Source organism: Canis lupus, chromosome 35 (assembly GCF_011100685.1).
Source record: "Canis lupus familiaris isolate Mischka breed German Shepherd chromosome 35, alternate assembly UU_Cfam_GSD_1.0, whole genome shotgun sequence".
Taxonomy (NCBI): domain Eukaryota; kingdom Metazoa; phylum Chordata; class Mammalia; order Carnivora; family Canidae; genus Canis; species Canis lupus.
In genome coordinates this window covers 5,574,675-5,592,049 of record NC_049256.1, presented here as the reverse complement: position 1 = coordinate 5,592,049, position 17,375 = coordinate 5,574,675, and the positions used below count along the sequence as shown (strand labels likewise).

General features: G+C 35.5%; 1 protein-coding gene across 12 annotated transcripts in view; it reads right to left on the bottom strand.

Annotated features, from left to right (window-relative positions):
• The window catches only part of PRPF4B (pre-mRNA processing factor 4B), a 37,154-nt gene that overhangs the window by 12,964 nt on the left and 6,815 nt on the right, over window positions 1-17,375 (bottom strand). For all 12 annotated transcript variants that reach the window (XR_005384235.1, XR_005384226.1, XR_005384227.1 and 9 more), the window contains exons 2-8: window positions 15,392-16,594; window positions 12,666-12,842; window positions 8,639-8,794; window positions 7,143-7,224; window positions 5,389-5,599; window positions 1,988-2,061; window positions 362-452 (exon numbers count right to left, since the gene is read on the bottom strand). Coding sequence is in view for 2 of the 12 variants with exons in the window: in XM_038584053.1 (XP_038439981.1) it covers window positions 362-452; window positions 1,988-2,061; window positions 5,389-5,599; window positions 7,143-7,224; window positions 8,639-8,794; window positions 12,666-12,842; window positions 15,392-16,594 (1,994 nt within the window). In the remaining 10 variants the exon portion in view is untranslated. The remainder of the gene's footprint in view (window positions 1-361; window positions 453-1,987; window positions 2,062-5,388; window positions 5,600-7,142; window positions 7,225-8,638; window positions 8,795-12,665; window positions 12,843-15,391; window positions 16,595-17,375) is intronic.

Below are 17,375 nucleotides of genomic sequence, written 5' to 3'. Positions count from 1 at the left end.
CCTGAATGACAAATACTGCATGACTGGTATCCCAAGTTCCTTGTATGTCGTATTTCTTGGTTTCAGATCAAGACGAAGCAAGTGACATTCCCCTTTCCTCCTGGAGGATTATCTCATAGCTGAAAACAACTTTGAATAGATTTAAGTTGCACATCAAGTCTTTACCTCACTTCTATTCATTAAGCTCCTACGCTGCTTACTAGAATACAACATGGGTTCATGCAGCTATTAGATGTGCCACACATTTTAAGTGATGGCACTGTAATGTGACTTTCAGAGCTCTCCAATGTGTGACTGCATCAAGCAATATATTTCCACAAAATGTAATGAACTCTAAAATTAATTAGAACTGTGAACTTACGGTAATAGCCTTCTGCATCTGTCCAGTTATCCCTGAGGTTGGGATTCTCTTTGAAATCTTTTCCAATGCCAGCAGCCCGAAGACGAGCACTCTGAAATGAAGCAGGTGACAACAGAGCGATTTACCTACTAATCAGGCGCTTCCTTTAAAAAGCAAAATGGGCCAAACCAGCTATAATTCAATATAAACATTTTAGCCAATTAAGTCAACTCTTACCATCACCTGTGTAAATGCAATATAGCTAAAAACATTATTACCCAAATCTCACATCACAATAATGATCAGAAAAAAAATTAACCAAGTATCTTCAAAAACTCTTAGGAATAGGACTAGGGCATTATAAATGAAAATAAGAACTTGGAACTTGATCTGGTTTTCCTTTTTCTTTTTTAAAGACTTTATTTATTTATTCATGAGACACACACACACACACACACAGGCAGAGACACAGGCAGAGGGAGAAAAAGGCTCTGTGCAGGCAGCCCGACGTGGGACTCGATCCCGGGTCTCCAGGATCACACCCTGGGCTGAAGGCAGCGCTAAACCACTGAGCCACCCAGGCTGCCCTAGATCTGGTTTTCTATTGCTCTTAATAGACAAAGGAGGACAAAAATTACAGAAGGGCACTCAGTTAACCAGTGTTCAACTCTCTCCCCTACCAATTTCCGTATTTCTTTCACTGCTTTGTCCACGAAACATCCCTTGGCTTCTCTTCCCATATACCCATGAAATGTCACTGGCTGCACTACGGTTTGTGTGGGAAATTAACAGTATTTAGCACTTCTGAAGAGTATTACATCACTTTCCATGATACCAAGAAGACCCTGAACCATACATAGTCTAAGCAAGCGATTGGTGCTGATACTTTCAGTGGCTTAAACATCCTGTCATCCTGTCTTAACTTTGTTTTGGTGTTCTTGTAGCAAAAATACATACATTACTTAAGCCAATGACCAGTGTTTTCAGGGTCCTGGACAGATTGCTTAACCCTACTCCATTTTTAATGTTTCTATTTTATGTTTATCCCTCCACTCTCCCTTGCCAAAGCCTCCTTATTTTTTTGTGTTCTCTTGAATTTATAATGAAAATGGTCTCATACTTTTGAATATGTTAAGACTTTTCCAAGAAAAAGTACTGATAAAATAGCTTTAAAAAAAAATTTCTTAACCCCCTTCCTTGTATTAACATTCCCAACTCTTCAGTGAGTGTATTAGTACCCAAATCCTAAATTCTCAATCACCTACAATATCAAAGCCCAAAGTGGACTCTCTTCTAACACAGGCCTAGAAATTACTGACATCTTATCTCAGCTAACTAAGCACCCCCACCGCCATTTGTAAATCCAAGAAAAAATTTCAAAACAATAACTACAAAAAAAACCCTACATGTTTAAATCATTTGTTTTTCTGAAGCTCTCAAATTATTCTGCTATACTCGTTTTTAAAATCTTGACCTAATTTTACACTTAAAAAATGTTGTGACACTAGTACAAAGAGTTTTCAGATACACCTCAGACTGTCCAAATGTTAACAGTTATTAATTTGCTTTATCCTTCTCTATATACAACACACATACTTAGTATATATTTTTAATAGCTCTGTTTTTATGACTTTAAAAGTTACTTACATCAAAATAGGCAGCAAACATATCATCAGATTCTGTAAACATATCAGGTGCCAAGAGCTTCTTTTGAGATGAACCTTAATGGAAAATAACAGTAATATTTGAAAAATGAAGGGATACGAATTAAAACACAAATAAGTCATCAATGTAAATCATTAGCAATTCATACTTCCCCCCCTTTTGTACATCAGTTTTTCATTAACCAACTTAAAAGTCACTTTGTAACACTTTATATAAAGCTATCTATTTTTTACTAAAATAATGCATTTTAGAAAGCTGAAAGACCTAATGGCAGTATTTTCTCCACTGTTAAATATGCTAATAGCTAAATGATTATGTATTAAAATCAAAGTTCCTCTTTAAAGTATTTAATTTCCAAACTGCAACTCAATCTCAAAAAGTTAATACTCCCATTATAGATCTAGATCTGTATATATTTCTCCCCTAAAAAGTCCAATAACCCCAGAGAAAAACTGGGCAAAATAAAAGGAGCTAAAAAAAAAAAAAAAAACCCAGGCAATGGTTTTAAGCATATGAACCTATACCCAATCTCATGTATAGTAAGGGAAACACAAGTTAAAATTACTATGAAATACCATTTCTCTTTTGAGACAGGCTAAAAAACCTGAAAGCATGATAACATTCTGGTAACAAGGCCCTGATAAACAAGTATTCAGACATTACTTGGGAGGCAACCGTACAAGCCTTACAGAGTAAAATTTGTAAATATAGCAAGATTATATTCATCGGATACAGCAACCCCGATTCTAGGAAATCATCTTAAAGACACCATGGTGAACATTAAAAAAATGACTTAATGTGCAATGCTACTGTAATTAATGCTCCAATGAATAATCAACAAGTGGATACAACACAAACATCCACTCTTAGAAGACAGAGTGAATAAACCTTGGTATACTGATTACACTGGAATAGCACATAGCTGTAAATAGGAATGAAGATCTTTTCATACTGATGAGTTTGTCTATTTTTGTGTGTACTTGTCTAGGCAGCATACAACACACAGATGTGAAAGACATTTTAATAATCAAACAGAAAATTCCTAGAAATCAAAAGCAAACAAAATAAACCTAAATCTATCTGGTGTGTAGTATAACCATACAGAAGTATTTCACATGAATTTATACCTTGGAATGTATCCCAAAAAGAATCATTACATTTTCAATTTGCATTCACTACATTCAATATTGGTGATTATACTGAAAATTATGTACATGAAAGCCTCAAAATAATCTAAATAATCATGTTATTAGGAATCATGTTTTTCACTATAAAAGAAATAGGAAATCAAAGAAGTTAATAAAAACCCTATAATCTTAAGTTCGAATTGGCAATTTTTCAGTATGAACCTCCTCTTTCCAAAAATATATGTATATCCTAGCTTTGAACTGAAAAGTCCCATGAATGATGAACACACCCTAAGTGCCTTGTGAAGTCTAAATGGCATTTCTTATTAAATGGAACCAGGGTTTCACGGAGCAATAGCTGCTTCTGTTCTGGGATAAGATATGCACAAGGTGACTTGTGGTATCCTACAACATGGTAGAACAGGGAGTTTGCAAACTACAGAGTGGGGGCAAATCTGGTCCCTTGCTTGTTTTTATATGGTCTATTTTTACATTTTTAAAGGTTATGGGGAAAAACATAAGAATATTTTGTGACATGTGAAAACTATATGAAATTTAAATTATGGTGCCCACATAGTTCTGGGAATGCAGCTGCTTCTGCATTACGACAGCAGTTTGGTAGTTGGAACAGAGAAAAAAAACAAATTACGAAAGCCTAAAATATTGACTGACTTTTCACAGACAGTTGCCAACCTGTCCTAAAAAGAAACATATTAATACCAATAAATCCCATAGGATGTGGATCAAAAGCATATTAGAAACCAACTTAAAGGGGCTCCCTCCTCATCTCAGTTGGAGAGAGAATTTAAGTACATAATGATACCAAATAATAAAAACCTGACAAAAGCCACCTAAATCTCACTGGTCATCTCTGGAGGTTGTTAATGTACCAATACTATTTTATACTAAGTATTAGTCAATAAAAGCAAAATAATCAAGCATTTATCCCAACTTTCCCGTACAAACCATCTCTCTTGGGTAATCAAAGAACAGAAACCTCTTCTTTTATGGAATTACAGCTAACCATTCAAAAGGAATAATGGACATTTAAGAATTACCACTTCAGAGTGTGCCCACCTACCCTCAACCCCTGAGAAATAATGGATCTAAGTAATGATCACCAATGGCTGCTGAAACTGCCAGGTCAACAGCTGAAGGGAAACTTCATGTGAGACAGATGTGATCATCTTATCTAAACACAAAGTCTCAACATCAATAAAAATAGGACAAGCACACACCACAAACCACCTGATGTGATGCAAGTACACACCACCATTTATGCAGTATTCTTGCCAAAAAAATTAACTTAAATCTACTCAAGTCTTTAACACTTTTATTCGATTCAAGAAACACTGAGATAGAGGAAATAAGATAAATGATGCAAGAATGTGGCAAAATCAGAATGGAAAGAAAAGTTTATGGGACACATGGCCCGAGTTATCTCCACAAGTATATGGAAAGAGGGGGAAGAGAAGGATGAGAATAACTCTTAAAGACGGAGATTAAGAGATATGTGCATCTTATTTGGATTTTGATTTAAACCAATTGTAATTAGAAAGACATTAAAAAATGATCAATTATTTAGATATAAGTAGTGTTTTTTTTATTTTTTAAAGATTTTATTTAGAGAAAGTGTCAGCAGAGGGAAGGGAGAGAAGTAAAGGAGGATCTTCAAGCAGACTCCCGGCTGAGTGTAGAGCCCAATATGGGGCTTAGTTCCAGGACCTTGAGATCAAGACCTGAGCAGAAATCATGGTTGAACACTTAACTGGACTGAGCCACCCAGGCACCCAAGAACTGTTTTTGTTGTCGTTGTTAAAGTCCTTATCTAGCAGAGATACAAAATGAAGTATTTATAGATGAAATGAAATCATGGCTGGGATTTGCTTAAAATACTCTAGCAAACAAAACAGAAGGCAATGACATTTTTTTTTTTTTTTTTTTTTAAAAAGAAGCTCTATGCCCAAAGCTGGGCTTGAACTCAAACTCAAGATTAAGAGCCACATGCTATGACTAAACCGGCCAGGCAGCCCTGACGGAAGGTAATGAATACATGGGATTCAGTATAATACTGTTTAGGTTACGTCAACTAGTCAAAAACATTTATAGGGAACATTTAATATTGTTATTATCATAAGACTTAGCAAGGGCAATGTTTCTAATCCTTTCCATATTTCCCCATCCTAAAACAATCTTTCATTATTTACAGAACTAAAAATTCAGAAAAAGAATGGTCCAAATAGAAATCTAACTTACCATTATTCTGTTCAACGGTCATTAGATTATGCTTGGCTTTTACTGAGGCCTCAAATGTATCAACATTTTCTCGTTCATACTCTTTAACATCAGCAGCTACCCTTTCCAGAATGTCATCTGGAGAGGGTGACCGTGTACAGGTACTGCTCTGGGGACTGCTTGGTTCAGATGGCACAGACATATTGCTATCTTCAGCAAGATATTTATATTTCTGTAACAAAAATACAACATATTATTTTCATAAAATCCGACGCATATTTGCTAAGAGGTATTGCACTGAAAAGAGTGTAAATGTTAAAAATTTTAAAAAGGTACTGATGCCTTGATTGAATCAGATCCGCAATCCCTTACATATAACTCCAAAACTCACAAAACTCTGAATAAGTTTTTCTATGTTTGGTGCACACTCCTGAGGAGACAAAGCCTCACCTAATAGATGTGAAACTATTTATAGTCTTTTTTTAAATCTCCCCCATTGTGAACATAATATGCCTCACTGCAGAAACACTAATGTGTTTGATAATGGGGTGCTGTTCCTGTTCTAGACCCCACTAGTGGGGCTAAATAATATACATAGATGCACCATATTACCTTTCTAAAATTCAAATAGTTCTGAGTTCTGAAGCACATCTGGCCCCAAGGGCTGGAGATAAGGGATTGTGGACCTGGGCAAGAACAAAAAAAGATTCAACCAAGTCTCTAGGGATATCAGTCTAATAACAACAATTTCATCAGTGCCCCAGAAAAGTGTTTATCTGAAACTCCAGTTTTGGCCCATATCCTCTGGTGATTCAAGTTCTTTCCTTTCCTCTGACCCACCAGTGCCTGATTTATGATTTGCTATGTATATGTAGGAGAGCTGGCACATCTCTTCTTTCCTTCTGTCTGCTGTCTTCCTTATAGGACCTAAACATTTTTTCACTTCTTCCAGAATGTGTTCTCAACTCCATCACTCACCCTGCCATTATTAGGAGAAAACTTTACACTTTACAGGGACTGCCATCCACAAAGGATCTAATGGCCATGGCTCTATCTCAGGATGGCCAAGATGTAACTGATAATCTATGAAGGCAGGTAACCTGATCATTAAATGACAATACAAAGATCTATGTACAATACCCCTTTCTCCACCCCATTTTCTTAATTACCTACCTCTAAACTACTTTTTAAATTACTGAGATGTTCTATTTAAGCAATCACATCTACACAAGGAAATGTACTTTTTTTAGTCATTAAAATGCCCCCCCATAGAAAAAGGCATAATTTTTTGTGAAACAAAATTCCTCCAATTTATTCTATACTCATTTACGAGGGCTTTCTTAAAAAAAAAAAAGGAAGCTTCAAATGTTGTTAGAGTCCTATATGTAAAAAGGGGCAAGTATTTCAACTTTATTAGGAAATTATCTTTTCAAGTCTCATATAATTTCACATATATGATTTTTAAAGACTTACTCAATTGTTACTAACATCACTTCCTTATTAAAGTAAAAAACCTTTTATTTTTTTTATTTTTTTTTTTAATTTTTATTTATTTATGATAGTCACAGAGAGAGAGAGAGAGAGGCAGAGACACAGGCAGAGGGAGAGGCAGGCTCCATGCACCGGGAGCCCGACGTGGGATTCGATCCCGGGTCTCCAGGATCGCGCCCTGGGCCAAAGGCAGGCGCCAAACCGCTGCGCCACCCAGGGATCCCAAAAAACCTTTTACTAAGAATAATTGTTTAAGGATTGCTCAAAACTTTAATATCACATACCTGAACAATTGCCTGCCTCTGTATTCTTCTCTGTTCTATTAGAGCTTCTTCATCTTCTTCCTCTACATCAAAGTCTTCAAGGCTTAAAAAAAAAAAAAAATATATATATATATATATTATATATACACACACATACACACACACACACACACACACTTAATTTCAAACATCCTTAGGGAGCCATAAACCAGAACTATTACATAATTTAAAAATAAAAACTGAAAACACAGGTCATCCACAAGCTCCAGCCTAAGTCTTAAGCCATCTTACTCTTTTTCTCCCGTTTCTAAACTCTCTCAGTTGCCTGGTTTGGAATCCTGGCAACTAATTCAACCTTCCTCTGTCTCATTATTTTCATCATTTGTTTCATGGCACCAAACTAGGGAACAGAAGAAAGATCCTTAAGTTCAAAAGAGTAATCCCTGGCTCTACCATGACCGTGGTATTACTCAAGTCATTTCACTCAGCCAGCCTCAGTTTTAACCCCAACAGATTAAGAGAGTGAGACACACAAGCAACCAGTACCTTCTCTGGGTCACTGGGAAAGCTATGGATCCTTTCCCCATCAAAAACACACATGTAAATTTTCACATGCACTCTGAAGGGGAATGTGACTCTACCTCCCAGACCTGCCTGATTAGTCCCAATTTCTTCCCAAAGAACTCCGTAATCTTTACCATCCCTTCTCGCACCTTTTCTATGATCTGCTATTTTGCTGCAGATGAGTAAGCAAAGTGTATTCTCAAGGTACCAGGATCTATGTTTAACATTCCTCACTTAATTTGCATATCACTAGCTCTGACTGGGCTTTCTTGACCTTAGCACTATTGACATTTTGACAATTCTTCGATATGGAAGAGGGCGCTGTCCAGTATATTAGCAAATGCCGAACAGTATCTCCGATCTCTAACCACAAGATGACAGCCAAAAATACCTTTAGATATTGCCAAAATGTCCTCAGAGAGGCAAATTACCCCAGCCGAGGGCCACTGCTCTAAATTATCTTAGTTCTTGAGATGTTCCATCTAGACAACTAAATTCGCACTAAAAAACATTTCTCCATTAGACAATGAAATGTGTCTGTAGCTTTTACACTGTAACAGACATACCCATTACCAAATAGCCTCAACTGCAAAGTATGTAATCTTTTTACACAAACTAAGAAGTTTAAAAATTCGTATACCACCCCCTGCTCCTCCAACCACTACGAAACTGCTAGTCAAGATTGCTAGGGCTATTTAACAGATCTGTTGTCCCTAACAAAAATGAAGAGAAGGCTCATGATATTCACTCCAGTCCAACTGAAACCTCTAAATTCAGAAAAGCATGACCTCCGTCACATAACCTATAAGATATGCACAAAAAATTAACTTTCAAATTCAAGACCTAATTAATAGATTCACTTACAACATCCAGGTGGAAATCAAAGAATTTCAGGTCAAATAGTACTTGTCTAAATTGGAAAAAAAGGAAATTATGGGATATTCCATTCTTACTTATCATCAGATGAAGATTCTTGTTCAACTTTCATTCCTTCTGATAGACTTCCTTTAAATTTATCTTCCTTTACTTTGCTTCTGCTCCTACGTCTACGACCACCCCGTGATCGAGACCGCCTTCTCAAGCGTGACCGGCTCCTCCGACCTCTGTCCCTATTTTGGGGAAAAAAACTTATATATATATACACACATTTAAAGTACAAGGTGGGGAAGCTGTGGGTGTGCTGGGGGCAGGAGTATACAGCAACTTTCCGTATTTTTCCAAAGCTCAATTTTGCTGCGAACCTAAAACTATTTTAAAGATGAAATCTTTGGGACACCTGAGTGGCTCAGCGTTTGAGCATCTGCCTTGGGTTCGGCGTGATCCCAGGGTCCTGGGAGGGAGTCCCATTTCAGGCTCCCCGCAGGAAGCCAGTTTCTCCTTCTGTGCATGTCTCTCTCTGTGTCTCTCATGAATGAATAAACATAAAATCTTTAAAAAATAAATAAATAAAAATGAAAATTTTTTTTAAAAAGTTAATTAAAAATTTAAAGTAAAATAATGTATCAGAGAGACTGGAGTAATCAACTTAATTGAAGGTAACTAAAACACAGTTATTGTTCTTACTGGACTGTGAAAGGGGCACAAAAGAACTTTGTGGGCAATGGAAATGTTCTTGATTATGATTATGGGACTATGTGTTCATCAAAACTCATGTAACTACACCAAAAAAGGGTGAATTTAGTTTATGTGAATGTTTCAATAAACCAAAAAAAAAAAATATATATATATATATCACCAATAATAAGGTATAGAAAAGAAACGTGACAAAAAGTCTAATTATTTTGGTCTTCAGACATTTTTATAAGTGCATAAAGGTCTTGCCTCATGTTAAACAAAAACTATTATAGCTCAAGAATTAAAGGCAAAGTTTATGTTAGAAAGATGCTGTGGAACCTCCAAACAGAAAAGGCTGCTAAGTCTAGAAGGAACTGGCAAACTCTGTTAATGTCACATCTGACTACCTTGCTTATGTCACATTTCTCCAAAACCCTTACTAAAATGACATGAAAAGAACAACTGAAAAGAAAATCCTCAGGCAAAGAGACTGGGAAAAACTATGACAGCAGAAATGTCAAGAACATTAACAAATCAAATCTAAATATTAGTCCAACAAAATCAGACAAAGTAAATAAGAAACAAGTAAATTGCATGCCACAAAACCCAGGAAATCCTCAAGAATTGGAGACACCATATTCTGCTGGATATGTGAGGTAAAAGCTAAAAAGAACTGGTTGAAAGTCTTTAGAAATAGGCTCTTGTATACTCCCTTTTCTAACTCAGTAGAAAATACTAACCATCTCCCTTCACATTCTGGCAGAGTACTTAAAATTTATTTTATTGAGAGGTGTCGGTTGTTATAAAAACTGACCCAGGTAGCAGGGAGGCACAGTCCTGAACATGAAAGGATTAAGCGGAAGTCTACTTTATGAAGAACCATAACTCTCCTGGCAGCCATGTCAATGTTCTCCAGCAGATGAGAGGATTCTAGAAAACCGCTAGCCCAAAAGAAAAGAGCTTCAGTCATTGATATGCTAAAGAGATTTAATCACACTGAAGTGATACCCACTAATCCACAAATTCTACATTCTCAGAATGAAGAAAGCTTCCATTCAGCTTTCTCAGCAGCTAAGTTTTAATTGAGAATAGGCAACAAGAAGGACCCAGCTGTTTGAATGAAGTCCTCAAAAAGGTAAAGGAACAGCAAAAGGGATCTGGGAAGAAACAAAGTACAGGTAAAAAGAACTATCAAGAATAAAAACTCCCAAAAATAAACTCATTACCATCTTTGAGATGTTATTTCTATAAAACATGAGTAAAAAGGCATATAAAAAATTAAACAGCCGGTAAGTCTTAGAAATAAAAATACAGAAGCATAGGAGAAAAAAAAAATCAATAGAAAGGAAAAATTCAGACAAAAAGTAGAAAAGGACAAACATAAAAGATGACTGTGGTGGGGGGGAAACCAGTGGAATATAGAAGGCCCAATGGAGGGAGGGGAAGGGGGAGAAAATAATGGGCAGGAAAGCAAACAAAAACAAAAACAAAAGAGAGAAAATTTACCAGAATAGCTAGCTATCATCTTCCTGCTTTAAAAGGGCCTATATAGTGCCCAGCAAAATCAATGGAAAGAAAAGAACCATGCATCAAGGCACATTATAGCGGAATTCCAGAATGTAGAACATTTATTATAAAAGGAGAGGAAAAGAGAAAAATTAAGTCCTGTAAGAAATGCCCAAGCATCAGAATAGGACACTGGGCACCTTCCACTCAGGTCATCACCTCAGGGCCCTGAGATGGAGTCCTGCCTTGTGCCTGCTTCTCCATCTCTCACTCTTACTTATGTACGTGTCAAATAAATAAATAGATAGCACTTCTCAATAGCAATATTGGAAACTAAAAATCAGTGAAATAACAATTTCAAAATTCTTAAGAAGAAATGATTTCAACCTGCAATTCTATTCTTTGACAAATCAAATCAGCAATGAGGATTAAAAAAATAAAATAAAAAGGCTTTTAAGAAACAAAGGTCCCCCAAAGTGTCCTTTCCATAGGAAGCTATCAGAGATGCATTAACAAAGCAAGGAAGTAAAACATGAAGATGCTGCATACAGGGAAGGGAACCACAAAATAAGACAGAAACAATGGAATACTCAGAGGACAGAAAAGGGAAAACAAATTCTACAATGATGGTAATGAGCAGGCCTATCAGTCAGTCTGGAGACAGAAGGCTAGAAGCATTAGCTTGTCCCCTTCCTGTGACTATCTGCTCAGCAATGAGCAATATTGTACAAGATCATAATAACTGTAACTGGAAGCAGAGAGAAATGTGATCCAATTAGGTAGAAAAGAAAGTGTGAGGGGTGGGATTAAAAAAAGTAATTGTTGGGGCACCAGGGTGGCTCAGTTGGTTAAGCATCCAACTCTTGATGTCAGCTCAGGTTTTAATCTCCTGGTTTTGATTTCAAGCCCCACACGGTGGAGCTTACTAAAAAAGAAAGAAAAAGAAAAAAGAAAGAAACATAATTTTCCAAAGTAAGAAATAGATAATACGGCAATAACTTCAAAAATTTAAACATATACCACCTCAGACAAAGCCCTTCAAGAAATCTAGTATATGAAAATACTCAGATGATGTCAAGATGTACTCACTGGTTGGAATATAAGCCTTTGGAGTGCTGTCTTTTTAAACTACATTCATGTATTAGTTCAATTAAAAAACATTAAAAAATTGGCATATGAAGTCCATTTATATTTGAGTGAAAATATTTAACACACGGGGCACCTGAAAGGCTTGAGTTGATTAAGTGGGGAGTCTTTTGAGGTCTTCTCCCTCTTCCTCTGTCCCTCACCCAACTTGTGTATACACTCTCTCTAAAATAAATAAGCCTTAAGAAAAAATATTTAATGCATATATTTTTAAATGATTCCTGCTTCACAAATCAACACTTTGATTAACCAACTCCCTTTATGTGCTTCACGTAAAATGGTTTCTATTCTGACTTAAACAAGTGTTTTGCCCAGTCTTTCACAATTACTGAGGATATCATCTTGAGTTAGGTTTGTTCTAAGGGAACCAAATATAAATTAATAGAAAAACAGACACAGTATTTGCAATTACATAATGCCAGGAAACTGGGCTACTTATTTATTACCTTCTGATCTACCCTGTTTAAAAAAAAAAAAACCAGTAAGCATCGGTCACCTATTTAGCTTAAGAAAGGGAAAAAAGCATTCCCCCTTTAAAAGACTGAGTTTTCAATTAATGCTGATTTATTTAAATTTGAAAGAAACATCTATTAAAGAAAAACCAGTGTGTGCGTGTGAAATATCACACTAGTAAAAAGGAAACTACACAGGATCACAGCTACAACTTTTCAGAGAAAAATGATCTTTAAGAAAACCTACCAACTGAGCTAATACAAAGCTTCAAAGCACACAGTTTAATGAATTATAAGGTCAACATATGTAACATATCTCTACCTCCTCCGTGGAGACCTGCTTCTTCTCCTCGGTGACCTACTACGTCTGAGTGGGGAACGAGACCGTCTTCTAATAGGAGATCTACTTGTCCTTCTTCGGGTCGGAGACCACCTATTGAGTGGGCTTGCATCTTTTGATCTTTCACGTCTACTGAGGAGATCATCTCGAGGTCGTGTTCTTAAGGGGACCAAATACAAGTTAATAAAAAAAATACATCGAATTAATGAATTTGTTTTGCATATAAAGGACATCTTAAGAAAGGGTACACTAACCTGAAGACAGTATGCACATATTAACATGTTTTTTAACAAAACTTGAATTCAGAAAATCACAATGACATTTTGGTATTATGGTACGCACATAGTAAAAGGTCTACTTCCTCCTTCCCACAATTTGAAGAATTACAAAGGTTATTCATGTTGTTAAAGCCACGGATTCTAATTCCAGATAAAACTTGCCTAAGGGACAGTACTCCATTTCCTCAGTTTGAAGACTGTCCTCTGCCTAAATTTTGACATTTTTGCAATATAGTGTCTCATTTTTAATATATCACATATAACAGCATCTTACAATCAATGTTAACCTTAAAACAGCAAATGCATGTAAGGGATTAGAGAAAGGGACAGTCCATCTAGTCGAGGATATATATATTGGTATATCCTTCCTAGAAAGACATTTGACAATACTTTATAAAATGTAAATGCACATTACCTTAGACTTTGCAATTTCACTTCTATGCATCTATTCTATAAAGAAACTTCACATATAACCAACGGACATCTTTGCATACAATTGTGAAAAACTGGAATCAACCAAAATTTTCATGTTTCTGCAAGGGAATGATCAGAGGTGACCCCTGAACATGTAGTTTTGAACAGCGTAGGTCTACTTACAGGCAGATTGGTTTTTTTTTTTTAACACAATACAGCACTGTAAATGTATTTAATCTTCCTTATGATTTTCTTACCTCTAACTTACTTTCTTTTAAGAATACAGTATACGATACTACAGCATACAAAATATATGTTTTCTAAGGATTCCAGTTAGGAATAGGCTATTAGAATTATGTTTTGGAGAGTCAAAAGTTATAGGTCCATTTTTGGCTGTGTGGTAGACCGGCACCCATAACCCCTGTGTTGTTCAAAACTCAAATGCATTACTGTGTATCTGTACTGTGAAATACGGTGCTGCTATATAAAGAGCTAAAAAAGATGTTTATGGTCATAGAAATGTTTCATAAAATAAAGCAAATCACATGTTAACATGTAAGACTCCACTTCTATAAGTAAGAACATTCATATAAACTGTATTTATGTCCATAAAAAAAAAAAAAAGGCTAGGAGGACACAATAGTATGACTGGTAGTGGAGGGCTCAAAAAGGAGAGATTTTACAGGCTTTTGCCTATCTGAATTTCCCTTTAATTAGTATCTTTTCTGTAAGCAAAAAAAACTTTGTTTCATATATTCAACTCTAGTCCTTAATAAAAAACTGCTCAGAATTTCCTTTTCAAATGGAAAGCAAATTGAAACAAAGATCATTTAGAAACACTTTAGAGAACATAATCAGCAACACTAACAACTCAATTTAGAAAGCTAAAGGAAACGAAGAAGGGGGCCATTTAATTACAGTGTCATAAAAAGCAAGAGTATTTAAGACACAGCACTTTGAAAACAGCATTCTTGAAATTTTTCAGAAAATAATTTAAACTTCAGGGTCATCTTGCATTTATACTTACACACAATACGTGGCTAGGAATTTGTATCTTTACATAGTATAAGCCAACATTCTTTTAAGCTAAACTTGGCTAATTTCACATGTCCAATTATTCAACATAGAGATACTAAAAAAATCGGTTCTAAAGCAGTTTAAACAATTCCCACTCACTCTGCTAAAATCCTTCATGTGCCTTAATCACCTATTAGTTATATGATGCTCAGTAAACTAAATAATCTCTCAATCTATTTTCTCATTTATAAATTGAATAGGAGAATCACTTCGCTTTATGAGAGAAAATCACGAGAATTTGAGAAAAAAACCCAATGGGGTAAAAGTATTATGCAAATGTGAATTATTACTATTATTGGTAAAAAAAAATAAAAATCATTTCTTACACACTATACTTCTTCCTAAACTTAAGACTTAAACAATGAGATTTATGTAAAATAATTAGTAATAGAAAAAGATGTCCACATTTGCTTTAAATTTATTTTGGGTGCAAAAAAGATTTGGTAGTCCCAATTTATATTAGAATTCAAAATCATGCCAATTCAAAAGAATGGACACATCATAATCCTTAAATTGATACCTTTTTTTTAAAGTTAAAAATTTTAGCTTATACTGTAATAATCCTTGCTCTAGAAATTCCCCTCACTTCCCATAAATGGGTATACATAGATTCATCAGCCAAATCACTTGGATTTAAAGGAGTGTTTCTGTATATCGGATACTAAGTCAATAACTTAAAAAAAAAAAAAAAAAAAAAAAAAAACCACACTGATTCTGTTACCAAGTCCAATATTTGTAAATCCCTTGGTCAAGTTTCTCATTGAAAAAAGTACAAATATTAATATAGTTAGTGGATAGGATCTACCTAAAACCATAAAACTCTACTTAACACCTTAAGATTGATTATACTACCTCATTTCTTGTCCACAAGTTCTAGTTTCTTCTTTTTAAAATATAGTGCATTGGTAAAAAATCACTAACATTCTAAAAACAAGTTACCTTGGAGAAGAAAGTCGTCTCCTTTCTGGTTCTCTTCGTTTTCTTTCCAAGGATCGGCTCTTGGCTCTTCTCCCAGGAGACAGAGTTCGGGAAGGTGATTTGCTCTGCTTAGACCTTCTATCATTTACAAGTGGAGATCTACTTCTTCTTGATTTATCCCGTTGTTTTGGAGACAAACTTCTTCTTTTAGGACTTCGACCAGGTCTTCTACTGGGTGACCGATTTTCTTTCCCAGAAGAAGCGTCTTTAGAGGGAGATTTAATTGGCTTCTTTTCTTTATCTGTGTCAGATCGTTTTGATTTTCTCTCTTTGGATCGTGATCTTCTGTCTTTGGATTTACCTCTTAAGTCAACTGGGGATCTGGATTTTTTGCCTCGATCACGACTTCTGCTTTCATTTATAATTGGGGATTTTTTTCTATCTTTTGATCTACTTTTATCTTCAATTTTAACTTTGTCATCAGGAGGAGACCTGGCCTTCCCAATTTTCTCTTGAGATCGCCTTCTAAGGGTAGGAGATTTTGATTTTCTTGCTTGATCTTGAGACTTACTTCTTTTGGATGGACTTTTAGACTTTTTCCTCTCCTTTGACTTGCTCCTAGTTGTCTTCTCTTTAACTATTTCAACACCACCCTTACTTTTCTTTTTATCAGACCTATGTCTAGTCCGTTCTTTGGATCTGCTTTTACTTCGCTTTTTTGTACTATTTTTATTGTCCATAAGTTCAAGTTTACCCCCCTTTGTACTTGAAGATCTGGTACTAGACCTATTTCCATTTCTTGCTTTTTCATGAATCTCCCCCTCTTCTTCAGAGCCAGACTCATAACCTTGCAATATGAGCCCCATCCCAGACTGGACCTTTCCTTCCATTAACTCATTATCAAGTTCAGCTTTAATCAAGGCTCTCTGTTTTTCCAAGTCTTCCAGCAAAGCTAAATCATCAAGTTTAGTTCTTTTAGCTGGAGACATACCTTCTTTGTCAGAAGCATCAATAACTTCTTTTCTTTTGTGTTTCTTATGTTTATGCTTATGTTTATGTTTTTTATCCTTGTCTTCTTCTGAGGAATGTTTATGTTTCTTATGTTTACTTCTGTGTTTATGCTTCTTTTTTTTGTGACGACTGTGCTTATTTTGAGACTGGTCTTCTGATACTTCTCCATTTTCTTCATTTACACTCTTTTCGGAATTATCAGCATCTTCCATCCTATAAATGTATCAAACACATTTCAAAATTATATCATTTATCAAGTGTTTAGTCGCAACAAAATAATAATAAAATACATCTCAGTGTAATACACGAAGTTTGTCATTGAAATATCTTCAGAGCAGCTTCAGATATTTTATTAAAAAGACATATGGCAACAACAGACTTAATGATTTAACTTTGTTTCTAATAGTTGAACTCAAATATATAGATTACATACATAGATTAATCTTTAATAGAAAAAATTTAAAAATCAGTACCGTGAAATGTTAATATTGATTTTAATAGTCATTCAGTTACTTGTTTTTAAATCATAATTCCCCACACAGATTTAACATCAAAGACACCCCTCTCCATTTTCTTTTTCCGTAAAACATACTGCAATATGTTGGGAGACTACTCTCTTTCTTCACTTTAGGTTGAGAAGTATACTTTTTCTTTCTAAAATCTTTACAGCCAATATTCAGTTATGCCCAAAACAAGCACTCTTATCAGTGTGCACTGGTGGCTGGTTGTTGAGCGTAACATACCCCCAAGGGTTAAAACTTCAAAGTGAGCTGGCCAAGGAGTTAAGACACTCAGCCTGTGGTGGCCACTGAGCAATCATGTGGTACTAGATTCAATCACATCAAAGGGTCTCCTGCAAGTCAACAACAGTCCAATGTCAGCAAAAGCCTGTGGTTCAACTAGAATTTGTTCACTGTGCTAATCTCTTTAAATTTCAAATGAAAGATTAGTTTCCCAAAATATGCTCATATTGATAGGTACCATGTAAATAATA